The following is a 26169-nucleotide window of genomic DNA, read 5'->3' on the forward strand; positions in this document are numbered from 1 at the left end:
CACCAATGATTTTTTCCCCCAAATCCTCAGATTCTATTCATTATTTATTCAAAATGAAATGACTGAAGAAATCAAGATTTGTAACAGATTCAGAGATTAAACCCTAGGGGTCAAGGTTATGCGCAGACAATGTGGGAGGGCAATAGGCAGAAAGCTAATGTTGTTTATGGTTAAGGCTAGGAGTCTGTCACAGAGGTCACAGAAGTCACGGATTCCTGCAGCTGGTGCCTGGTTGTGCCATCCTGCTGGGGGAGTCTTGTTCCACATCATCTTGTGCCCGGGCTCCAGCAAATTCAGGGCCCAGGGGGCCCGGCTCCACCAATGTTCAGGGCTGGGTCTCTTCCCCAGCCCCACCTGCTGCCCCCACATGCCCCCTCCCCTGAGCATCCCTGCCTGCCCTGGGCAGCGGGTGGGGGCTTATCTTGGCTGGACCTCCTAAGCAGCAGCCTGGGGGGTGGGGAAGCTTGAGTGAGTGTTGCCCAGGGGTGCCAGGGAGGGGCTCCCTCCCCCCGAGCTCACTACTGCCGGCAGGTAGAGGGCTGCGGGGGAGTCCTCCTCTCTGGCCCCTCACCCCAGCCCTGGGGCAGCCTGCCTGCTGCACCCCAAACTCCTCAGCCCCACACCCCCTCCTGCACTCCAACCCTCTGTCCCAGCCGAGCCTGCACCCAGCACCAAAACCGCCTCCCAGAGCCCACACCCAGCACCCAAACCCCCTCCCGCACCCCAACTGTGTCCCAGCCCAGAGCTTGCACCCAGCACCAAAACTCCCTCCCAGAGCCCGCACCCCTCCCACAGTCAAACTCCCTCCCAGAGCCTTAGGCGGGTGTGGGATGAGGGCAGGACTTGAACCCGTTCTGGGCACCACCAAAAGTTCTACAAACCTGCCGCCCCTACCTGTGGGGAGGCACCTGCTTGCATGCCCCAGCAGCCCCAGGCAGCGGCTCTCAAGTCTCAGCACAGTAGGGGGCGGAAGGCAGCTGCTTTCGTTGTCACTCCTCGCTATAGGGCCAAGGGGAGGGGGCGGGGCCGGTGTCCTCAGCCCCGCCTCTTTTCCCGGGGACTTCTGCAGCAGCAGGAGGGAGAGTAGCCGATCAGCTGAGCGGCGGTATTGCGGGGTCCGGAGCCCAGCTGTGCTGGGAGGCAGAGCCGCTGGGGCCTGGTAAGAGGCGCTTTGAGGAGTCTGGGGCGCAGCGGGATTCGCTTTTCCCTGTAGGTGTTTCGGGTGGGCGTCGCCCTGTTCCCGAGCCGCAGCTGCTCCGCGGCAAGGGGGGCAGCCGGGGCCGCCCTGTCCGCGAGGCGGGGACGGCGGGGGGGGTGCGCCGAGCCCCCGGGACTGCCCGCGGGAGAGGGAGGGGCCGTGCTGACGCTGCGGCCGTGCCTGCGGGAAGGGGTTAGTTCCGCATTCCCGGGGCCCTCAGCCGAGTTGCTGCAGTTCCGTGCGCTCTGCATCTCCCCGCAGCTGGCTGGAGAGCGGGCAGCCCTCGCTCACCCATGGTGCTGCCCGCCCCGGCAGCCCCAGGGAGCGTGGAGGGGGATAACACGCCAGTCCTCCACCTCTTGGACTGTTTTCCCCGAGCCAGGAGTGGCCCATGGCTGGAACGTGCCGTGCACGCCCAGTGTGTTCGGCGAGAGACGCGTTCGGGTGCAGGCAGTGCTTGTCAAGTGCAGACGCCTGTGTGTGCTGGTGCGCCTCATACTTCGAGAGAGACCGGCTTCACACACGCCAAGCCAAAGGCCCCCGGCCCCTTCTGTCTTCCTTAGCAGCCCTGCAGTGTTGCGATGGTAAAGAATTGTGGCATTCCTTTCTTCTGACTGCGCAAGGAACTTCGTTAGAATCATGAAATCAGTGCTACCCCAAAGCTGCTATTTCTCTGCTTGACCGTGGAACTTCTGCCTAAATCTTGCCCAGCTCTCCTGCTGCCTGGCTTCCTGCTATAGATTTAAAGCACACACACATCCTTGTATGTGTCCCTTTTTAGGGGTTGTCTACACAAACAGTTTTCAGCAAGCTGGCTCATAAAGCTGCCTTGCAGTAGCCTACGGTGCACCGGCTGTCTATGCGGAAACTGCTACCATGCACTAAAGGGTTCCTTGTGTACTTTAATCTGCTTCCATTTCAAAGTGGGATAGAGCAAAGCGCACAACTTAGTTTTTAGTATGCAGCAGCAGGGTCCACATTGTGCATGGCAGGCTAGCATGGTGTGAGTTTACACCCCAGTTTGCTTCAAAATAAGTGTAGATAAGTCCTTTTCCCATACTTCCCCTTCACTCTCTGAAAAGCAGGCATTGTAGTGTTCTTGGGAAGTTGCTGGACTTTCTGTGTGCAGAAAGTTAGCATGTGAAAGCCTGAGGAAGTGAATCTTTCATGTTGTGTTCATTATCACATTCAAGATTTGTGCTGTGAAGCATATATATATTTTTGTATAAATAAGTGAATATGCTCAAAGTCTGCTTGGCCTGCTGTTATATAGCCACATGCAACATATTAAAATAAATAAATCCTATGTTCTTACAGAGAGATGTGGGTCTCGAATACATTCATAGATTCCAGTGCCAGAAGCAGACAATTGTGATCATCTAGAGATAAACACAGGCCATAGCATTTCCCCTAAATAATTCCTAGAACATATCTTTTAAATTAGAAAACCATCCAATCTTGACTTTAAAATTGTCAGTGGTGGAAAATCCACCATGGCCCTTGGTAAACTGTTCCAATGGTGATTATTCTCACTGTATTGGCTTTTTCCCATCTGAATTTCCATTGGATCATGTTGTTGTGTGTTTTTTTTTTTTTTTTTTTTTTGCTTGATTGAAGACCCCATCATTAAATACTTGTTTCCCCATGTAGGTACTTACAGCCTGTAACCAGGTCACCCCTTAACCTACTCTTTTGTTAAGCTAAATAGATTAAATTCTGTGACTGGAGTCTTAAAAGTGTGCTGAAGGGTATACTGTTTCCTTAATACTATCTTTTCAAAGTAATGGTTTTGCTCTTCTGTTACTTAGGGTTGTTTGCCCCAAAGTTTATAAAGTTTCCTCTTGAAGAAGCTAGGTGTCACATTTTATTTAAATAGCTTACTTTTAGGACAGTTTTCTGGTGAATTGTACTTCGTTTATATTGTAGTAATTTCCAGAGGCCCATCAGGGCCCAGTTGTTCTAGGTGCTGTACAATTAGCACAGTTTTTGGTGAATTTTAATACAGATGATATCCAGTGGTCCTTGTTGGTGCCTAATTCCTTACATGCATCAGTCCTGTTATTTCAGTCCTGTGCTGTTTCTGAATAAAACATATTAATGGAGATGGAAATATTATAATTAAGGTTAAGATTTAGTCACAGGTATTTTTACTAAAGTCATGGACAGGTCACAGACGGTAAACAAAAATTCACAGCCTGTGACCTGTCCATGACTTACATTATAAATATCCCTGATGAAATCTCGAGGAGGAAAGGGGGTCAGCCACACCAGCTCCTGCTCGCTTGGTCTTGGGGACTACCTGAGCAGTGGCCGATGCAGCTGGCCCCACGGTTGCCCCAGCAGCGGCCAGTGCTGCTGTCTTTGGGGCCGCCCCAGCAACTGGCTGCAAAGCCCCTCCAGCAGCAGCTGGTGTAGCTGTCCCTAGAGCCACCTGAGCAGCAGGCACCGGGGGACCCTAGGGTCAGCCATGCTGGTGGCTGCAGAATCCGTGATTTCTGTGACCTCCATGACAAATATGGAGCCCTACTTATAATTTCATGGGTATATGTGTGTTAACTTATTTTATTTAATTTTTCTGTGCAAATTAGGTGCATCCTTTAGGTTCCTGGCATGATGCTAATGTGACCTTTAAAAAAATTTGTATACTGCTTTGCTACAGTATGAGAACAAAATATTGACAGTATCTAGAAACAAAAGTTAAATTGATGTGTCTAGTTTTATTGTCCATTCTGAAATGCAAATAAGTAAAATCAAAGTGTGTGGGGTTTTTGTTTTTGTGTTTTTGTTTGTTTGTTTGTTTTAAATGGGAAAACCTCAGAGCAAATGTTCATTAAATGGATCTATTCATACATTGCAGGGTTGCCAGGATAAGTGTACGCACAGTGCAAAATAGTCAACACACTGACCAATTGAGCTGCAGTATATCTCTGGACAAGTATTACTGACATATGATTCACAATTGCATTAGTTGTTGAAGGAGAACAAAGTATCTGAGCCTGGTATTATGTAAACAAATGCTGCTAGTAAAAATAATCAAATCATAAATACCCTAAACTAAAACTGAAAGTAAGTTATTCTGAAACAATATAGTGAGGCTTTCCCTAAATGCACAAAATGGAAACCATATCCTTCCATAAAATAATATTTTGCCTCACGTTTTTCATATTTAGCCATTTCCAATAAACGGTTACTTCCATGACTTACATTGAGGACAGGTGGAGTTTTACATGTTAGCAGAACTAACTTTAATCTGAGGAGGAGCTCTTAGAAACAGAGCTTATTATACTTTAGTACACCTCTACCTTGATATAATGCTGTCCTCGGGAACCAAAAAAATCTTACTGCGTTATAGATGAAACAGCGCTATATTGAACTTGCTTTGATCCACCAGAGTGCGCAGCCCCGCCCTCCCGGAGCACTGCTTTACCGCATTATATCTGAATTTGTGTTATATCGGGTCACGTTATATCGAGGTAGAGGTGTATAGTATTTCCTAGAGGCCCTAATTATGATCAGGGCCCAACTATGCTAGATGTACAAATATGTACAGACGTTATCTGCCTCAAAATGGGTACAGATAAGAAATCTGATACTGCAAGATAAACTGAAGTTTCTTATTACGTCATATTTTCCTGCACCCTTTCTTTGTCTTCACTATCAACTATACGTAGGGTGACCAGACAGCAAGTGTGAAAAATTGGGATGAGGGTGGGGGTATATAGGATTCCATATAAGAAAAAGACCCAAAAATCAGGACTGTCCCTATAAAATCGGGACATCTGGTCACCCTAACTATACCAGCTTTACTGCCTTTTTGTTTTCTTCTTCTACTCCATTTTTGCACCTTCTTCCATGTGCGCGCGTGCGCTCTTGCTCTCGCTCTCTCTCTCTTTCTCTGAACTCCTGATGCTATTTAGCTAGGCCTCCAATCAATTTAGTTTTGTTCAAATCTATCCTAAAGACTCAGTTGTTCTGTGAGACTTCCAAATGCTAACACAGTTAAATGTCTCCTCCATTCAGTATGACCCCAAAAGAAGGGAAAAGTGGGAAGGAAGGGTGGGAGGAGAAAATAAATAATGGTAAGGGCAGTATTTATTTTTTGTTATGAATCACCAGTGCTTAATAAATATTACATAACCAATGTGACTGATTCCAATTCCATCCTGGTTTAAACAGCTTTAATTTTGGAGGACACTCCTACTAAATCAATTAACCTATTGCACAGTCTGATAACAAGCAAGTTTAGCTTTTTAAATCTTCATACATTCAGCTGTGTGTTGAAGTTAAGAGGGTCATTTTTTCTTCTGTGTATGTCCAGTATATCTTATGAACTTTAAATTGAATTACCTGGATGTCTTAGGTAATTAGGACCTTTTAAAATACACAATAGGATATATGTTTTAAATTTGAATTGAAAGGAAATAAAGACGGGCAGGAGGGTAATATGGTAGAGTTGTTTTGTGAGAGGTTGCACCCCTATGCGTCAGGAGTGATGTGTATAAGAATGCATCCCTGAGTGGATGTCTTTGTATGGCTTAGGGGGGCAGAGGTAAATCCTGCCATTGACTGAGCCGGTCCATTGTCAGGGAGCACATATGTACTAGCAGAACTGTAGACATCTGATCTGGGGAGCTAGAGACTGTGTTTCGTTTGGCAATAAACCTGGCCGGGTGCCTTCGTACCTTATCAGAGTCTGTGGTCATTGGGGGTTCTCTCGGGGGGTCTGCTGTGTCAGCGATTTGCAGAGCCGGGGCAGCACACAGAGGGAACACACGCGTGCAGCCAACTGTTATCAACATTGAACAGAGCAGGGCATTGCACCGGGTGACTTCTGATAACACTTCTGTATCCAAAAGCTGATCATAAAAAGGGAATTGGTTTTTAATTTTTAAAGGGAAAAATAACAATTTAGTTTACATATAAACTGTGGGTTGAATACTCCCTCCTTCCCCCACTGGAAAAAATACTGATCTCTAATAAGATTAAATGTTTACTCATAACTGCTTGTTGCTAAATATTAGCAGTCAATTGTGAGTATATGTCTGACTCACTCCTAGACCTAGGGAATGTTTGTAGTACAGTGTAGCATACTGCTCTCAACCCTTCACTTACTTTTTATTTAAGCTCATCCTAACAAGAATTTATGTATTCTTTTCAAAAGTAACAACAACAAAAATTATCTATTCCAAACTGACCATTAAAGGCAGTAATAGGTGCTGGGCTGGCATGGATGTCACTGTCAGATTCAGGAACATCTCAGTTGCCTTTTATTTTAATATATCAAAATATTATACAGACAATGGTGAAACCTATATGAATGAGGAGGATTGAATAATGCTTTGTTGCTTTACAATGAGTATAGCAAGACAATAGTCTTTCTACAGCTAAGGTTGCAATATAGGGTTGGCAACTCTGACTGAAGCTATTCCAAGAGAGCGTTTTCTCCCCCCCCCCCCAACACGACGTAATGTCATTTTCTTAAAATATCCTACTAAAATCTCCTGGATTGCTTTCAGTAGTCACCGGGAGATCTATGCCAATTCCAGGAGACTCCCGATCAAACCTGGAGGGCTGGCAACCCTATTGCAACTGGTTCCATCTTGAGGCAAATTTTTCTGTAAATCTTTTTGTGCACCTGTTTAAAAAATATTAATGGTTACTGAAAGTGAGGACTATTTTAGAAAATTTGAAGAAAGTTGAGCAAGATACTTTTCCAGTTAAAGAAACTTAAAAATGACATTTATTTGACAATTGATCAAAAGTGTGTGTGTGTGTATCTCTCTTGTCTTTACATTTTGAAAATAGTCAAATTACAACCCCAAAATTGCTTGGAGTGGAGCTGATTCTACCACCTTTACACTGAATAGTACCTTACTCAGCAAGGAGTCCCACTGACTTCTCTAGAGTTACTTACTGAGTAAAACTCTGATCCTGCAAGACTCAGATATGCTTAACTTTAAGCATGTGAGTATTTCCATTGAATTCAATGACTGCTTGTATATTTTAAAATTGTATGTGGATAAATTTTTTTGCAAGGTCAGGGCCTAAATGTCACTTAAACTGTAAGGGCCTTGGTAAATAGTTCTGATTATGTCATACATAAGCTAGTTTTCAAGAAGAAAGACCCCTCTTCTACATAGTCCAAAGTAGCAAACCACTAAATGAGGCATGAGGCTAAACAATTGAAACTGATTGCTTTTTTTTGGGGGGGGGGGGGGGGGGGAATATTTTTGTTGTTAAAGCTGAAATCTAAAACTTGCTCTGTGCTTCTCACATCAGTGCCTGTCCTAGTGAGCTTTCAAATGTGGATATTTTCTACTAAATGTGGAGTCCTGTGCCATATGTAAGGGAAGGAAGTCCAGGCACAAGGTGGCTTTTAGCATGTAAGTCTTAACAAGAACCAATGGATGGAAGCTGAAGCCAGACAAATTCAAGTTAGAAATAAGGTGCACATTTTTAACAGGGAGGGTGATTAACCATTGCAACAAACTACCAAGGGAGGTGGTAGTCTCCATCTCTTGATGTCTTCAAATCAAGACTGGATGCCATCCAGAAAGGTATGCTTTAGTAAAACACAAGTTATTGAAACTCAATACAGGGTAACGGTATGAAAATATGTATCCCAAAGATAAGGCTGGAAGGCAAAGGAGACAGTTCTACAGTCTGGGGTCAGCTCCTGAGGGAGATCTATCGCAGGGAAACTAAGGACTATTGCAAACATTGCTACATTCTGGTTTCAATGGAAAGTGCCCTTCTCCAACCTTGCCTTCTCAAAGAACAATGTACAGCATACAGCTGCCCCATGCAGCCACCCTTTCTCTCTTACTGCCCCTGGAGCCCCCCCTGCCGCCCCATCCAACCCCCCCCCCTCCTTCCTGAGTGCCCTCCCAGGATCCTTGCCCCTATTCAACCACCCCAGTTCCCAACCCTCTGACTGCCCCACCCCCTATCTGCACCCCCACTCCCTGACCACCACCCCGAACTCCCCTGCCTTCTTACCGCGCTGCCTGGAGCAGCAGGTCAGGCAGCAGCTCTGCAGCTGCGCTGCCCCATCGCGCAGAGTATTGCGCCGGCGACGCAGTGAGCTGAGGTCCCCGGGGAGGGGGAACAGCAGGGGAGGGGCTGGGGGCGAGCCTCCCGGGCCAGGAGCTCAGGGGCCGGGCAGGAGTGGCCCGCGGACCGTAGTTTGCCCACCTCTGTGTTAGCGGGTGAACTCCTGGCATCAAGGTCAATAGCAAAATTCCCATTGACTTCAGTGGAGCCAGGATTTCACTCATTGTGTTCACAGGCAGACTTGAGCAACCCAGAATTAACAAGTTGAGCTGGTACTGAATGGAGAAGCACTCAGAGGTGGTGCTTGTGGCTTTGGCTTTTTCTGGATCTATTCTTGTCCTTGTTTATCAGTCACAAGCTCTAAGAATTGGAATTGGGTTTGTTGCAGAATGTATTTAGTTATGGTCCAGCAACCTCATTTGCTCTCAGGCCTTGTCTTAATTTTGTTTTCTCCTGTTTCTTATTTCTTATAAACTAAAGAACAGGCCATAAAGCTTCCATTTTCATCAGGCCTTGCAGATTTTGGCTTATGCTCCTTTGGGATATTTCTTGAGGAATTTGTGATACTGACTGAGAGGTGATAATTTTTTGAATGGCCCCTCTGAAAGTTGTCAGTTTCAGCTGATGGGCTAAAGCAGACTAGGCACTGTGTAAACACACCAAAAAGATGGTACCTGTCCCAAATAGCTTACATAATCTAAGTGTTGTTGGTGTGAGAATCTTCTCAGTCACAGGTACCTAGCTGGGATGTCATTCCTGTGTATTGCCACCTCATTTATTTGCGGTTTCATTTCAGATCTTGATTGAAAACCTAGCTTTTCTTCCTTGTCTTCATTGCTAATCTCTTGATTTATGTTAAGTGTATAGGGAGCCAGTCTGCATGAAAAGTGCATTGCAATAAAATAACCATTTAACCTGTTCTCACATTGTGATGACTTGTACCCTTTATTTATACTAATGCAATCAGGCTTTTCTTGCTCTTACAAAATTGAGTAAAGATGAAGAAACTTTCATTAGCTGTTCTTTCCAGCATTGCTCTGACATTGCTCTCCAAGTATGAGCAGGACCACCACTTATTGGAAATCGGATCTTTTAAAGGTGTTTCCAGTTGGGCACTCACTTCTGAAAACTTGGGCCAAAAGCTCTTAAAACAGAGGATTGTATATACACTGTGAGAAATGCATTTAGTCTATCATTCAGTAGCTTACTTTGCACTAATGAAAAATTCACGGTATTTGTAGTCTTATAAACTGAACCATTGAGTATTTCCTTGAGGTCCCCAAGCTGGGGGGCGTGGAGGTATGTTGGGGGGGGGGCACAGGGCCAGGAGCAGAGCTGGGGGCCACTGCCCACCCCAAACATACCTCTGTGCCGTCCCCCATCCCCCCCAGGGAGCGCACCCCACAGTTTGGGGATCGCTGCTCTATATTCTGCTTCTCTGAGTGTAGTTTCAGTTATGTTTAAAGGGCTCCAAACAGGAATTAGGACCCCCCCTTGTACAAACCACTGTAGTCACCTAGGTGATCGGGTATTTATGATTGTGCCACTAGGGGAAGCAGTCTACGCTTGTAGAAGATTTTATGTACAGCGACGATCATCTTGTAAAAGATTCATATAAGGCTTGTTTTGATCATACTTTTTCAGAATTATTGTAACTAAAAATTCAAGTAGTATCCCTAGGTTGCACAAAAACTTCCCTATATTGAAAAATAGTGTCATTTACATAGGATAAAATGGCCTGTCAGAGCATTAAAAGGAAAATCAGATTACAGATAAGACTACAAGAGTTAGGATCGCTTCAGAGAAAAGGCTAAAAAATAATAGGTCATATTGTTCATCCCCATAATATGCATGTTATGGACAAGTAGTCATAAGACCATAGTTAAAGTTTCAACAGAGACTTCAATTTTCACAGGGAGTAAAGTGTAAATATTTCTTCTATATTTAGAAATTCAAGAAAATGAACAATGTAGTGTCTCTGGATAGTTTCTGTGTTTTTTTGTTTTGTTTTGTTTTTTTTTCAATAATTTATGTGAGTTTCCTTATTTGTATGGGTAGGAAAAATCTTTTCTATTAAGCTTAACAGATTTGGCCTAATTGTTCTCATAGGAAGCTGTTTCTGTGATTTGCTGATTCATAGATTCCAAGCCCAGATACGACCATTGTGATCATCTAGTCTGATCTAATTGATAGTCATAGTCACAATCTCAGGCCTACCTCATGTATGTTAATCAGTTACATTTTATTATTGTAACAGGTTCTGAAATGGCTTCACATACTTACTTTAGTTTGAGAAAGCATTCTCTAAAATGCCCTTTTCAAAACAGACTTGTTTGGTAAAGGCAAAATAGGATCGTATGGTGGAGTTTCATCTTGCTGGAGTTATTTCGGTCTCTGTGTGCTCTAAGCTGATAAAATGCATTATGGACTTGCAGAATTACCAGTGTATAACTATTTTATTTTTATTTTTAGGTGCCTTCACTTGATGAAATTGTTGTCTGATTGACCTTCTCACACCTTTGATCTTAGTGGACAGTCTATTCAGCCATGTCGTACAGTACAGGCATTGTGGGGGATCCTACCCAGCTAGCTCAACATATAACTTCTAATATCCAGAAGATCACCCAATGCAGTAAGTTGAATTAATACACATTCTTTTAAACTAATCTATTAAAAATACTTCCATGTCTGTAGCTATGCAACAAAATTGTGTTGATGTTAAAGGAATGTTATCAGTTAGAGAATCACATTTCTGTGTCACTTTGTACCTCCTGTGCTTGCACATAACACTTTTTAAATTACAATAATAAATTATCATTTTTGTTCATGGTGGGGTTTGTTTTTGTTTTAGTTTGCATACTTCATACATCTGACAACTTATTTTTTGTCAATTCATTGTACATTTTCTCCCTTCCTGAAAGATCCCTATAAGTGTCATCAGGGGAAAAGAAAGATGTTATACATTTTAAAAGTTGGGGGCATACTATTTAAAGGGTACTCTACATATTTGGATTAAAAATAAATTAGAAGAACAGTCAGTTTAATGGTATTAAACCACACATGCGGTGTGTGTGTGTGTGTGGGGGGGGGGGGGTGGTCAAGCTTTTAAAAATGCCTTTATGTGCTAACTCTTGATATTGACTCAATAAGAGTCTGCTGTTTCAGTTTTTGTCTCGGGAAAGAGACCATCAACAAAAGTACTAGCTTGTGATAGTGGCTTTTGTGATAAGCACCACCGCTCACTAGGATTACCAACTCATTTCATGTAGGTCATCACCTTTTAGCCACTCTGGAGTGTCAGGCAACCTAAAAGTGGCAGAGAAAGGGGGAGTGATCTTTTTCACCCACTCTGTATTACCATTACAAAACTCTAAATCATCAGCACCTCTGTCCTTGCTTTTTTTTCCATGTAAAGAGCCTAGTTTATATTAAACATAAAATTATGTGAAAGTAGCCTTTTGAGTTACTATTTCAAATATAGAATTAATCTTTCCCCTCCTATAACTTGCATTTTATTATTTTATTTTTGTTCCATGGAGGGACAGCTATTCCCAAGATGAAACTCTGTATGTTGGGCTTTAGCCTGGAGCAGATTTTTATGACCGAATAAAATAATCCCCTAGAAACAGTTTCTAGCTCACAGACTCTTAAATGGTTGTAATGGTAATGGCAGTAACAAGTGAGCTTGTAATACAGACAATGATCTAATACGGGTGACTTGTTTTTAAAAACGAGAGAGAAAAAGGAAGAAAGTTAAATTCTTCCTTTTGTTTTCAAACCACAAATCTGTAAAAGATACTTTACTCCCATAAATAACTCAAGCAGTTTTTCAGGTGCTTCCTCACATACAGCAACCAACACTTCCGACCCTCTATAAAGCAGAAAATATTATTGTAGAGTAACCCTCCTGGTGAAGCTGCTGCTGATGGTGGAAATTAAAGCACTAACACTATGACCAAAACTTGCAAATATAGTTGCTTATGGCTATACTTAGCGACCTTAAAAAAAAAAAAAAAAAAGTGGTTAGAGATGTTTGTTTCCTGAGGTGCTATACACCTATCATTCTCATTGTGACTTCAGGGAATTGTGTCCTGTATGGGGGAGAAAGGATGCAAGGGAAATGAAGCCCTGGTTCTTTGGTTAGCCTTGTAACTAAGTACTTGATGGTAAGTTAAAATTTTTGGTGGCCAGCCTGAGGGTGGGAAAACAATAAAAGTGAGAACCGCTTTGTTGCTGGAGTAACTATCTGTGTGGAAGTAGCTGTGAGGAATCCGTTTGTTCTTCCACACCAGCACATAACTTCCCTCAGTATTATATTGAGGGAAGTTCTGGGTGTGTAGGGAGAAGAATAGTTCAGTCTGAGGCAAATAATTGTATAGGCAAGGTATTTCTGAAAATCCATAGGACCAGGTTCTGCTGTTCCTCTTCACACTGAATAGCTCTTTACTATGAGTCGAGACACTAGGTGAAATCCTGGCCCCAGTGAAGTCAATGGGAGTTTTCCCTTTAACTTCAGTGGGGCCCGAATTTTACCTTGATCTCAGTAGGGCTACATATACTACTCACCATGAGTAAGGATGGTAATTATGGTTCAATTCTGGATAGAAGAGTATTTTTTGTTTTGTTTGTGTGGGCATGTGCTGCTGGGCAGTTTAAATTAAAAGTGGTTGAGATTTGTCCCTACTCTTTTCTTCAAAGAGTTATGTGAATCACATAGCTCAAACTACGTGTAAGTCTTTAGCTTACTGGCCTTACAAATAAACCACAGCATCAAGATATTTTTAATTAATCAGTGTTTACTAAAGGAACAGCCATTTTAAAACACCAGTGGCTTCAGAGATCACACATGCTCAATTACATGCTAATTGAATGACTGCTTTAGTGAATCTGGACTGAAATCTCTTAATCCATTCAGAAAACAAAGTTAGAAAATATTCCCTGTTGATTTAAGTTTTTCTTATTGACTTCTTTGCTTATGACAAGATGAGCTCTATCTTATTCATTCTTCATTGCATATGTTTGGAGGGCAACAAAAATCATATTGTTGTACTGTGTAACACCTTGCCTCATATTTAAAGAACCATTTCACAAAACTATCCTCAGCCAAATTTTGGGATGTTGGGATAAATAGGGAGTTGGAGACAGGATAGGGAACGAGCCTGAATGTGTTGTGTGTGGGTGCATATAGAGTTTATTTTGGGGGCTAGAAGGGGAGATTTTGGCACTCTTTAGTTGTGGAAAATTCAATACTTGTAGAGTGTTATTTGTATAACTATTGTAACTGAAAGGGATGGCGAGAATTTTTTGTATAGTACTGAATTCTAAATCACAAAAACAAGATGTGCAAAAATTCTGTGCCGGTCTGCTGCTTTATCACATACAAGGGCTTGAGTCTTTCTAATTTTGTATTTATTTTCACTAAGGTCAGTTTGTTACATTAGAAGTATGTCTATTGAGAGAGAAATATTAGGTCTTCACTTTCTCACTCTCGCAGAAGAACCCTCTATGATGGACTGAAGAAATAAAGAGATTATGACACCACAAGAAACTGAAATCTGAGCAATTGAAAGAGAGTCTGTTTAAAACTCTTGCTTGTTTATCTGTTGAAGTAAAATTTTTGACAAATGTGAGAACAAGATAAAATCAGAGTTTTTTTTTTTTTCTGTTAGAGGAATAACACCCCCATCTCTTCAGTTGGGGCTGAAAAAAGCTCCCATTCCATTTCTGGAGTCTCTAGCCAAAAAAATGAACTGTAGGAAAATAGTTTAAAAAAATTTAGGTTAAAAAATAAATATCCAAGCCTTTATGGGGGGAGGGTGTGTGTGTGTGTGTGTGTATAGAAGTAGAAAAGTCACATACATAGTACTTTTTTTTTTTTTTTTTTAACGGGCTACCTCCATGATAACAAATTCATGCTACTGTCAGGTGTTGGATTGACAGTGCAGGGTTCTCCAGTCTTCCATCTGAGCACAGAACTGGTAATCCTAGCCAACAGCAGCAAAAGCCATTACCACCCTGAGCCACCACTGTGCTTTGCCCATCTCCTGCAGCAACCACCTCTAGGCTTGAGGAAGTAATGCAGTCTGCATGCTTGCTTACCTCTTAGCCTCTCTGCATTCGTTACCTAAAAATCATTATTATTTATAGATAACTACCGACATAGCTAGTTATGAACAAATGATGTAGAGCGGGAAGGTTTTATATTCATTACCAAACCCTGTACCATACAATCCTTCTAATGTCTTGCAGGTATGCCACTCTAGCACTTCAGGGTAGACACTACAGCACACGGAAGGTCTTCATCTCACAGTAGTTAATCCATCTCCCCAAGAGGCGGTAGCTAGGCCGATGAAAGAATTCTTCCATCAACCTAGTGCTGGCTACACTGAGGGTTAGGTTAGGTACATCTCTCAGGTATGGATTTTTCACATCCTTGAGAGACACAACCATGCCGATGTAATTTTTTCAGTATAGACCAGGCTTAAGTCTTCAGCCTTCTGGTTTGATTTAGGGGCAGGGCAATAACATACTGCCCAAAGCTTGTAGGTGCAGGGCAAAGCCCTGTGTACCACACTAGGATAATAGAAAATGTGTGGTGTGGCTGAGCTGGAGTTGGTATGGAAGCTCTAACTTTAACTTCCTGATTCTTGTGTTTAATCTCAAATTTACCATTCACATAGTATTTTTTTTCCATTTAAAAAGATTGTCAGGCTTCTGACCTATAGCAGATTATGAATCATATGGTTCTTATTGACTTTGCAACTAAATTTGTTCAGTACTCACAAGGTGACTGATACAGTATTTGACCTTGTTGCATACATTACAAAAGGAAACATAGCTAGGGGAGCATATGCTTTTTGGATAGTATAAATTGATTACAATAATCAGACAGGCATAATCCTCGCTTGGGTAAAAAGAAAAAACGAGACTGTCAATCCTTGACATCTCACAAGCATTACTGATTTTTTTTTTTTTTTTTTTTTTTTTTTTTTTCCCATAAGGAGAAGTTCTCCTACCTCAGTCACTTACTGTTGATTTTGAGGCAATACAGCCATCACTACATATTTCACATACTTAAAGGTCAATTTTAGCTTGTTTAATTTTTCTGTCCTGAGAGGTCAAGTCTGTCAGATATTTTTATTATATTCCATGTGTGCTGGGAGTAAGCTTTTTTTTGCTAAGTGTTATTAAAATGAGATGAATCAGGACTATATTTGCCACGTGACTTCAGTCCTGACAAGTGTAAAGTTACAAAAATTGATTCTTGGAATATGGAAAATGTCTGGCTTTTAGTTGTTGTTTTAAAATGGTGTGTTGACTGCTTCTTATGAAACCACTTTGAACATCTTATAAATAAGGTCAATGATATAATTAGAGATGTCCATGTGATATAGGCAGAATTGCTCTTAGCTAAGGGGAATACAAATATAAATGTGAGAGGTACAGTAACTCCTCACTTAACGTTGTAGTTATGTTCCTGAAAAATGTGACTTTAAGTGAAACGATGTTAAGCAAATCCAATTTCCCCATAAGAATCAATGTAAATAGGGAGGGTTAGGTTCCAGGGAAGCTTCCCCTACTCTGCAAGCCCCAGAGGCGGGGGGTTCAACCTTCAGCCCACCCATGCCACTCCTTCCCACAAGCCCCAGCCCTTGACCCGCCTCTTCTCCCCCTCACCTCCTCCCCCTTTACTTTGCTCGCTGTGTCCTGGCTCCTCGCCCTCCCTTCTAAATGCCACAAGCTGATTGCCGCGTAGGGGAGGGAGGGGGGAGGCACACAGAGTCCTCGCTCCTCCCCCCTGCGCCTCCAAAATGCCACAAGCCAGCTGATTGTCACCGGCAGGAGGCAGGGGAGGGAGTGGAGGTGTGCCGAGTCCTCGCTCCTCCCTCCTGTCCAGGGCAATTAGCTGGCTTGTGGCGTTTTGGAAGCAGGAGGGAGGGGGAAGGAGCGAGGACTCGGCGCACAGGCTCCCCCTCCCTCCCCTGTCTCCTGAAAGCTGCAAGCCAGCTGATTGTCGCAGGCGGGAGGAGGGGGAAGGCGCTGATCCGCGGAGTCTGCTGGCGGGGCGGGGGAAGTGCTGGGTGGGGAGGGGGGTGTAGGGAGGCTGCCAGCTGTGGAGAAAGCAGGCAGCCAAACAATGTAAGAGCGGAGCATTGAACAACTTTAAATGTGTGTGTTCCCTAACTGATCAGCAACGTAACAATGAAACAACGTTAAGCGGGACGACTTTAAACGAGGAGTTACTGTACTTCAGTTCACTGATGTTTTGAAGTCTAAGCCAGTACAAAAAACCAGTTTACTTGTCTCTTGTCCCCATCTTATCTATAGTTTTGTACAACTGTATTTAAAATTAGACTTGGAGAAAAGCCAAGCTTTTCTGTGACAAATTATTTACATACTGTTCTTAAAGTGTGGTTCTGCTCTGAAAAGTGTCTGTAAAAATGGCACCTCTGTATGTAACAGATGTCTGTCTTGTGTGAATTCAGTCTTATCTGTTCACATTAGTGGCAAAAGTGTACCTCTGCTGCTTTTTATTCCTGCTATTTCTTAAGTGTTTGGTCTATGGTATTGTGGTAGTGATCTGAGAATTCTGTTCCATCATGTGCATCACAAACATAAATTCCAGTGCATGTGTGCAATCTCATTCACAAATGGCATAAGTTCATAGGTGTAAATGAGGTCCTAATTTGATCTACATAACTCCTTATTAGTGGTGGTGATGCCTGAAAGAAGAGACAATCCTGTGACTTTTCAGCCCTGCATGCTTAGCCTTGCTCCTCACGTCGGGGGGAAAAAAGCATCTGTTACTTGTAAACTGAGCCCTTTGGGTTTGGAAATTGTTGAGGTGATATACATGGAGCCACAATATCGTCTGTAAATATTAAGGGGACTAATGAGAGCAGTCAGTCAGTCATCTGGAATGTTGGCCAAATGGTTGCTAATTTTATGGATTGAGCAAATGTAAATAGACTAACGTAAGCAGGAAAATTCTGCAGGGCAGTTTGTCCTAGTACAATAGCAATTATGGAAGAGGAAAGTAGACAGTGTCTATCCTGGGTCTTCGCAGTCCTCCCACCACTGCTAAAGACTCAAATCCAGAGCCTCTCTTAGATATAACTGACCCACTTAAACCAAAGCTCTTGAGCCCAACTTATTCCAGGCCTTTTATTTGCTCAAAAAAACTGGTTACGCTACTACTCTGAGAACATCACCAAGTCTCATAAGTGCCTGGGAATCTCTGCAGATCAGCCCTGTCCACCTTTGATGCGGGAGAGCTGATTCTAATTAATAGGCTAGTACTGAGCATTGCCCTTGGGCCCTATCCTAAGCATCACATAACTAGGCTTGGCAAAACTGAATTTTGATTTATTTGCAATTTTGATGGATATCATAGTCTATTTTTACACCTTTTTTCACTTTAAAAAAAAAAAATCCAGTTTCAGGAAATTGAGGTGGTCAGATGGTAATTTATTTAGTGATTGTAGATGACGATTCAAAAAATTAAAGCTTAAACACCAATTGTCAACATCACATGTCAAAATATATAAAGTAAATATCTTTAAATCTAACTCTGTTCTTAAGTATATCTTTTTAGTCTAGCTGTAAATTTTGATTATTGGAAATATGTTTTTGTGAATTTGTGTGTGTATAGTGAAATGGAGTTTACTGACACTTCATAATAAAAATAGGTAATTCTTCCACACCCTAAAGAAGAGGTGGGATGGGGAGGGGAGTCTGTCCCAGCTGCCGAGACCTACTGCCCAAAGTTGTGATCCATTGAAAAACCACCATGGCCTGCTCCTGAATACTTATAGGGAGATGTAAAGTCAGCAGCCTGTCTTCATGTAGCTCCATTTGCAACATTTCAGACCAGCAAAGCCAAGTGAGATTGAGCAGAACCATACGGTTCACTGTCCAAAATAAATAAATAAACCCCATGATCCCAGAGCAAGGCAAAACAAGAATCCAGAGTTCTGATGAGCTAAGAATGTCGTGTACTGGTATCGGTAAAGCAAACCTATGAAGTCACCACCACAACAGAACAGGAAGTAGAATGGGATTTGGGGACATTCTGGAACAAAGCTGGAAAGGGGCCAGTTTCTGTCCTGCAAACTCTTTTTGTATGTGCAGCCTGCCGGGGGCATCAGGCCTTAACTTACAAAAGTGCCTGGCTGTGAGGGCCAGTGCATCTTTACAAAGTCACACTTGAGAAGATAAAAATGTTCTTGGTAGCTGCAATTCTTCTATTCCTGACACTTCTGCAGACTCTGTCAAAACTTATTCTATACTTTTTATGGTGGCCCAGAACAAGTCCAGGTCAGAAACTAGACTCAAGTGACGTTAACAGTCATTGTCAACTCAAATACGTAACAATCTTAAGAGGTGTGTGATATGGTGGCCCCTTCCTGGGTTGCTGTGCTGCAGCAGGCCATGGCATTACCAGTGCATGTGCCTCAGTGTCCCCTTTTGTTCTGGAGTCCCTAATAACTCCACGCTAGCTTTCCAAGTATAAATAGCCCTTTTCAGGGTTAATTTGTTACAAAAGTCTCAACCGTAATCTAGAATTCCACAGCACAGACCAAACAGTACATTCAGTCATTCAAATTCTGACAGTCCAGTACAGGTTGGACGTCTCTCACCACAGTCCAGTACTCCAGTACAACTCCAGCATCTCTGGTCCCAGACCCTTTAGCTGGCATGCTTTTCTGCCCCATTTTCTTCCTAGATATGGTTCCAGCTCCTGCCCGGAAGCATCCGTGGGCTCACTCCTCCATTGTTCCTCAGCTTCTGCTCTCCAGCTCAGAGGTAGTAGACATCTGCCTCTGCTGCTCTCAGCCTTTGGGTCTCTGGCCTAGAGAGGTCTGTAGGTGACCCCACCCGTCCCCCCGGGACGGTCTACTTCTTACCTCTCCGTCAGGGGCATCACTTCCTTGAAGCTCTGCTATTCTGAACTCTGTCATTTTCACTCCAGACTCTGTGTTCCGATCTCTCCTTGCCTTTGGGCTCTCTCCCCTGTGTAACTCCCAGAGGCAGCCCCACACTCCACATTACACCAAACTAGGGTGAAGCTGGACTGGAACAGGAGAGCTGGGCCCAATTCCATTTAAGGGGCCCGCTATCCTGTTACCAGGGATATTTAGAAATGTTATCTTTCCTCAGTCACAGACCTTAAACATACAGGTCTACTGCATTGGCCCACTGATTTAGAGATTGTGCCATCCCTTGCTTTGGCTGTTATGAAGTCAAGGCAACTGTTGCCTTATGTCATCGTCACTTATAGCGTGCAGGTATAACTATTTTGTATACTAAATTATAAAAGTACTAAATACTGTTGTGTGTGGTAGTGGGGTGTGGGGGGTTTTTATCCCTTAGTGCTAGTATAACTATATTATTCTGTCACTTCAAGTTCTTCCCATTCCTCAACCCCAGTTTCTTCAAGAAATGTATGGTATCTACCAGCCTATTCTAGCTGAGGAAAGGAGGAAATCTGAATTCTGTCAGGCATGCTGTGACCTTGAGCGATTTGTTTAACCTCTGTGGCTTAGTTTCACCACCTTAAAAACAGAAATGATGCCTACCTACCTCACAGCAGTGTTGAGCTTAAGTCATCTTTGACATGTGTGAGATGTTTTGAAATCCTTCAGGGGAACGCTCTAGTGTAAATTCACTATTTAACTAAATTTTGTGGGTATGTAAATTTCTCCAAATATCACAGTTTAAAAAGAGACTTACACAAGTCTACTGGATTAGTTTATATTTTCTTGTATCTATCTATTTAATCAAGTAGTCAGGTCTAGGGAATAGTAGGAAAATGTTTTGAATCTGATACAAATAATGCAAACCAGCACCCTCACCTCCCCTTATCCAAATAAATAAACGTGTGTGTGTGTGGGGGGGGGGGGGGAACACTTCAGGAATCATTCTGTATTTTCAGTAGACTGCTCCCAAGTGACATCTTAAACTATTAGATTTCATCTTCATCTGTAGTTGGATATTCCACTTATTCAAATTCTTATTTCCAGTTGAACAAGTTAAGTATTTCCACACACTGTTACCCAACCAGTGCCAGTAAAATGTCTAAATCTTTGTGAAAGATGCGTGCAGTGGCATTTTATATACTGCTGATTTATCTTAGGGAAAACCCTTCTTAAAGCAGATGAAAGGGAAAATACATAATATATGTACATGAGTACACTTTGCAGTTTCTATTTAATCTGCTTGGACTCAAGATCTATAAGTGACTGAAATTGACAATTTTAAATCTCGAACACTAATTTCACTGGCCCCATGCTGTGTTTAGAATGGGAAATCTTAGACCTGCATCAGTGCCCTGTCTACACACTTTAATTTTTAACTGAGTTTGAATCGGTTCCTGAAATGCTTAGCTCTAAGTATGGCTTGGGTCCCTATTCCACATGGTTAATATTCAACTAGTAACTGTGACCGCTAATCACATGTCACCCTTGCCAGTGGCCTAGGCTCCAATAAGGCTATCTTCCTGTAACGTGGTCATAACACTGTTGTTTTGTAATATGGACACATTCATTCTCTCTCTCCTTTCTCCCCACCCCCCAAATGATCAGGTGTTAGGGCACAATGACATCTGTGTTCATTGCTCTGTCTGCTGCTGGTGTTGCTTTGTGTGCATGTCCACTAGGCACTGTCTCCCCATTGAGGCATTCTAGGTTAGCTGCATAGATGCAGTTAGGCAATGTGGTTGTTGCAGTTTTCAGAACATGGCTGATATGTGGTGGTGGTTTTAAAAAAAATCAAAGTAGAAACTACTGTTGTGCCGACAGAACTCAGTAACCGTGTCAGATGAGTGTCATTATCTGGCTACAGGAACATAGTTGTAATTATAGCATAGTTGGGCTATGTGTCATAAATATGGTGCTCAGAAATAAGGTCTCACATTGTTTTTATGCACTTGCATGTTGTGGGCCTTCTTAAAGGTTCTGTTTTATTTGGGCTGTTTCCCATCACTCTCCATGTGCAAAGCTGTGAGCCAGTATAATGATTTGACTTCACTCCATTGCCAGCCTCAGGCATAAGGGGCAGAGCTGGAGGAAACAGTATGGCCAGACTTTCTTACAGCCAGCTGATCTTTGGCTGATGGACCATTGGCAGTTGGCATAAATTTCTCAGGTTCTTCTAACTCAGTGGTCTCCAACCTTCTTATGCACAAGCTCACTCTTTTTTTGAATTTACATGTAACCCAGGATCTACCCTGCCCCTTCCCCGAGGTCCCGCCCCACTCACTCTATCCTCCCTCTGTCGCTTGCTCTCCCCCACACTCACTCACTTGGCCCAGGCCCAGGCTCGGGCAGGGGGAGGGGGTGCGGGCTCTGGGCTGGGGCCAAGGGGTTCGGAGTGTGGGAGGGGCTCCAGGCTGAGCCTGTAGCAGAGGGTTGAGATGCAGGAGTGGGGTATGGGGTGCTGGCTCTGGGAGGGGGCTGGGGGTTGGAGTGCGGGCTCCAGCTGGGCGGCACTTACCTCGGGCCGTGGTGCAGTGGGGTTAAGGCAGGCTCCCTGCCTGCCCCAACCCCACGTCATTCCCGGAAGCAGACAGCACACCCCTGCGGTCCCTAGTAGGGGTGGCAGCATGTGGGTCCACACACGGCCCCATCTGTAGGCAATGCCACCACAGTTTCCTGTTCCCGGCCAATGGGAGCTGCAGGGATGGTGCTTGCAGGCAGGAGCAGTGCATAGAGACCCCTGCCCTCCCCCCAGGGCTCGCAGGGGCATGCTGGCCGCTTCCAGAAGCAGCACGGGGCCAGGGCAGGCAGGGAGCCTGTCTTAGTCCTGCTACACCACTAGACTTTTAGCAGCCGGAGATCGCAATCGACTGTCCGAGGCTTTAGGATCAACCAGTCAATTGCGATCTGCCGGTTGATGACTACTGTTCTAACTTCTGCTTGGGATCAGTGCAGTGCATGGACATCCTTAGTCTTGGCAGAGAACAAAGGTGGCTTTAAATCACCTTTTGCACTCCCTATTGTGACCCCCCCCACGTGCTTCTCTGCCACAGGTCAAGGTCTGATCCAAGATTTCTTAGTGCATTGCTGACTGTGCAGAGCAGTCATGCTTGCTTGAAGTCTGAACTGGAGATTCCTCTGTTCACACTCCCTTTAATGCTCTTAAAGGCTGAAAACTATTTCCCTGTTGACTTCTTTGATCCTTTTCTTCTTTAATTTTGTAAAACTCCTATTTCCTTAAGCAGTTTAAAATCCTTCCTTCCTTCCTTGTTCAAAAAGCACTATTATCAACTACGTCAGCGTAGTTTTAACTGTGGTATTCTAACTGCTGCTGCAGAATGCAATTTGTGCAATTGTTAAAAAATATAACTTAAAACTGTTTTTTCTTGGTCCATGCAAAATAATATGCTGTAGGACAAGGAAAGTCTGTGATTCAGAATTTAAAACCTTTCTGACCCACAAGATAATCTGTCCTTCAGGTGTGGCTGGAACTATATTGTTACTAAAATGGATAGAGTGTATCAAGAGTGAATAATGGGATTAGTTGAAGAGCAGTAAATTCAGAATAGAGCTTGATGCCTTCTTAACAGTTGCACCTTGTGTAGGAGATGTGAGACTTAATGCTAGACTAAATCCGTATTCTGTGGGCCATGTTCTGATCCCCTTTGCCATCAGTGGTGGAACTCCTGTTGACTAGCTGAGACCTTGGCTACACTGGCGCTGTACAGCGCTGCAACTTGCTGCGCTCAGGGGTGTGAAAACGCCCCCTGCTCCCTCCCCCCCCCCGAGCACTGCGAGTGCAGTGCAGTAAAGCGCCAGTGTAATCAGTGCCTGCAGCGCTGCAAGCTACTCGCCTCGGAGAGGTGGAGTACATACCGCGCCGTGAGAGCGCTCGCGGCGCGACTACACTAGCACTTCACAGCGCTGCCGCGGCAGCACTGTGAATTCCCAAGTGTAGCCAAGGCCTGAACCAGTATTTGGCCACATAATTATGCGGTGACTTTCTCCCAACTTTATGAGCAGAAAACCAGACTGAATTCTGCAATTCTCTTTTCGGCTCATATATGCTGTTAAACAAGTCAGGCTAGTTTTAAAGATGTAACTGAATGGAGAGTAGCTTTAATCAGCCAGTAGCTTTGTACTGCTGCAAGACTCTCTTCACAGCATCCCTAGCCTAGTAACTGAAATCTAACTGCTAAAATTGTATTAGCTCTTCTTAATGCAGCACTCAGTCTGGGGATGGAAAGGATGAGGCTTGGGTAATTTTTTTGCACGTGAGCTGTCAGTTGCTAGGAAAAATGCATTCTGTAATCCATACAAGTTTGTCCTGTTTCCTGTCATCACTAAACAGTGCCTTGCCCTCTGAGCTCATAGTAGTGACTTTCATTATAAAAAGTGTGTGCATTTTTCAAGCTTGTCTTGTTTTTAAAATTGACTGACAACCTTGCAGAAGCAAAGTCTCAATTTTATGGGTATGGAAGTGCTGGAATTGATGTCTCTCTTCATATCCTGACTAGGATGATGGGGAGGGGGACCCAACCTCAATTGCCGTAGGGGAGAGAAAACTGGAGGCAACCGAGAAACCACTCTAAGGGTATGTCTATGCTACCTGCTGGATTGGCGGGCAGCAATTGATCCAGTGGGGGTTGACTTATCACATCTAGTCTAGACGTGGTAAATCGACCCCTGAGCACTCTCCCATCGACTCCGGTACTCCACCAGAGCGAGAGGCGCAGGTGGAATTGACGGGGGAGGGTCAGCAGTCAACTCACTGCAGTGAAGACACCACGGTGAGTAGATCTGAGTACGTCGACTTCAGCTATGTTATTCACGTAGCTGAAGTTGCGTAACTTAAATCAACCCCCCCGCCCCTTCCCTCTGCCCAGTGTAGACGAGGCATAAATCAAGCTGTGTTAATTGGTCTCTGGCTTTTATTACCAGTGTATTCAGGATGTAGAATATTGATGAAATTACTAGGACTGTGTGTTGGATTTCTTGACTATACCTAAGTAAAGCACCAAATGGCTTTATTCAGTGTCTCGTAATATTCATGGCAGGGAGACTGAGGGGGATGGACCGATGTTATAGAACAGTCCAAGGCAGCAGTATTACAGCTGCTGTAAATAAGGAAGCTTTGTGGCCACCCCATCTGTCTGAAAACTGGTCCCAGACTTTCCAGTGCTGTTATCTTCCTTTTTCTCTTTGCCCACTTCCAAGATGCCGCTCTCCTATGCCTTACCACCTGCCTAGTTCAAGGGAAATTGGTGGCAAAAAGTAGCAAATCCAGGTGTTCCTGTGTGGCTTTCCTACCAATTTCCTTGGGGAAGAGAAGCTTAGGTCCATCTGCTCCTAGGAAATAGACCATCTTAAAGTTCCATTGAGAATTGTTTTGTTGTCTTTACCTTGAGTAGTCTAACAAATTTAAACTACTGGTGGTAGTTTTAAAACCAGTTCAGTCTTTTTAAGGTATTGGGGTGTGGGTAGGAATCTTCCCACTTCTCTTATAAAAATAAGTTTATTTTATTTCGTCACACTTTCTGTATGTGCCAAACCCACTATAAACCCCTGCAACTTGACAATCCTGTTAAGATTTAAAAGGTCTGGGGGTAGTTGCCTCACTAAATGTGGGTTAAATCCCTGATTAACTTGTATCCGAAGATTTTTTTTTTTTTTTTTTTTTTTTTTTTTTGATAAATATATGGTGTATAGTCAACTTCTACACTGACTTATACCCCAGGCATCTCCATTACAACTCAAGGAAGCATTTGGCCTTTTTGTATTGCACTGGAGTCTTGTGGGCTTTCTTGGTACGCTGACTTGCTCAGCTTACATAGAAAATATGAGCTCTTGGCTTATACATAGGCATATTGTATTGAAAAGGATGCTGCCAAGATAGTAGGCCTAAAATTAGATGTACCTGTTCCTTTTTTTTTTTTTTTTTTTTTCCCCCTGCATATGTACTTGGGGATTGGATGTTTTTCCATGCCCACCCTGCTCTCTTATGTTGCTAGATTGGCAGCTCTGGGTACTGAAGCATTCTTTTCATAAAGTTTACGTAATAAAGACAGTAGTAGTAAAATCTTCCCCAGACTGCTTACCAAAGTGCTGTAATCCTGTTCTGGAGTCTTTGTCCATTCAGTCCTTGGCTCTTTTTCTTAGGTGTGTGGTTTTTTTTAAATGAAGTCTTCACGTTGCATTAGCACCTTTCTGCTTTACTGTGTCAAAACACGGTTCTTGGGAGAAAGTTGTTTGTTGAAAGGCAAGTGTGGAATGGACACGTTTTAGGCCTAACAGAGTATTGTTTGTGGTTGTTACTTTTGTGATGTCAATATCTGCCCACTGGAAACTAGACTGAAATTAAACTTGCTTCCCAAAAGCTTCTAAATAGCTACCAGGTGATCATAAAAGATTTTGATCACTTTGGATATCAGACTAAATGATCACAATGGTACCTTCTGGCTGTATTTATGAAAACTGGACTGAACACTACAAGAAGGACTTCTAACCTATAGCAATCTCTTGACCCATCCAAGTTTCATGTTGTTGTAACTTAGAAAAATCCTGTTAGCTAAGGATAAAGCTGGAACAGATTTACCTCTTTGACTTAGTGTAACACTATTGACCGGTTGCCTGGTAGGGTTTTTAAACATCCTCTGAATTGTACAGTAGTGATCAGTTTTAGAACTGCAATAATGGACCAGATTGCCTCTTTTTTTTTTTTTTTTTTTTTTAAAGATTGGTGTGGTCTTGTACTACTTATGTTCCTAACTGTGAGCAACAAACCATTTTTCCCCTAGGGGTTTGGGGGAGGGGTCTGGTTGCCCATCTGAGAAACTTAAATTTTTACATACAGCCCTTGTTTTATAGGGACTAAGTTTTACCTTCCCCGCCCCCATCATGTTCTCTATTCCGCCTTCCAGTCACCAAAATATTCAGGAGAAA

At 43.3% G+C, this 26169-nt stretch overlaps 1 protein-coding gene across 1 annotated transcript in view; it reads left to right on the plus strand.

The window, feature by feature from the left end:
* Nucleotides 1-1062: 1062 nt before the first annotated feature.
* Nucleotides 1063-26169, plus strand: part of STX7 (syntaxin 7) — a 41927-nt gene continuing 16820 nt past the window's right edge. The window contains exons 1-2 of the mRNA XM_054023297.1: nucleotides 1063-1159; nucleotides 10724-10883. Coding sequence (XP_053879272.1) covers nucleotides 10799-10883 — 85 coding nt within the window. The 5' untranslated portion in view covers nucleotides 1063-1159; nucleotides 10724-10798. The remainder of the gene's footprint in view (nucleotides 1160-10723; nucleotides 10884-26169) is intronic.

The sequence above is a fragment of the Malaclemys terrapin genome, chromosome 3 (genome assembly GCF_027887155.1).
Source record: "Malaclemys terrapin pileata isolate rMalTer1 chromosome 3, rMalTer1.hap1, whole genome shotgun sequence".
NCBI lineage: Eukaryota > Metazoa > Chordata > Testudines > Emydidae > Malaclemys > Malaclemys terrapin.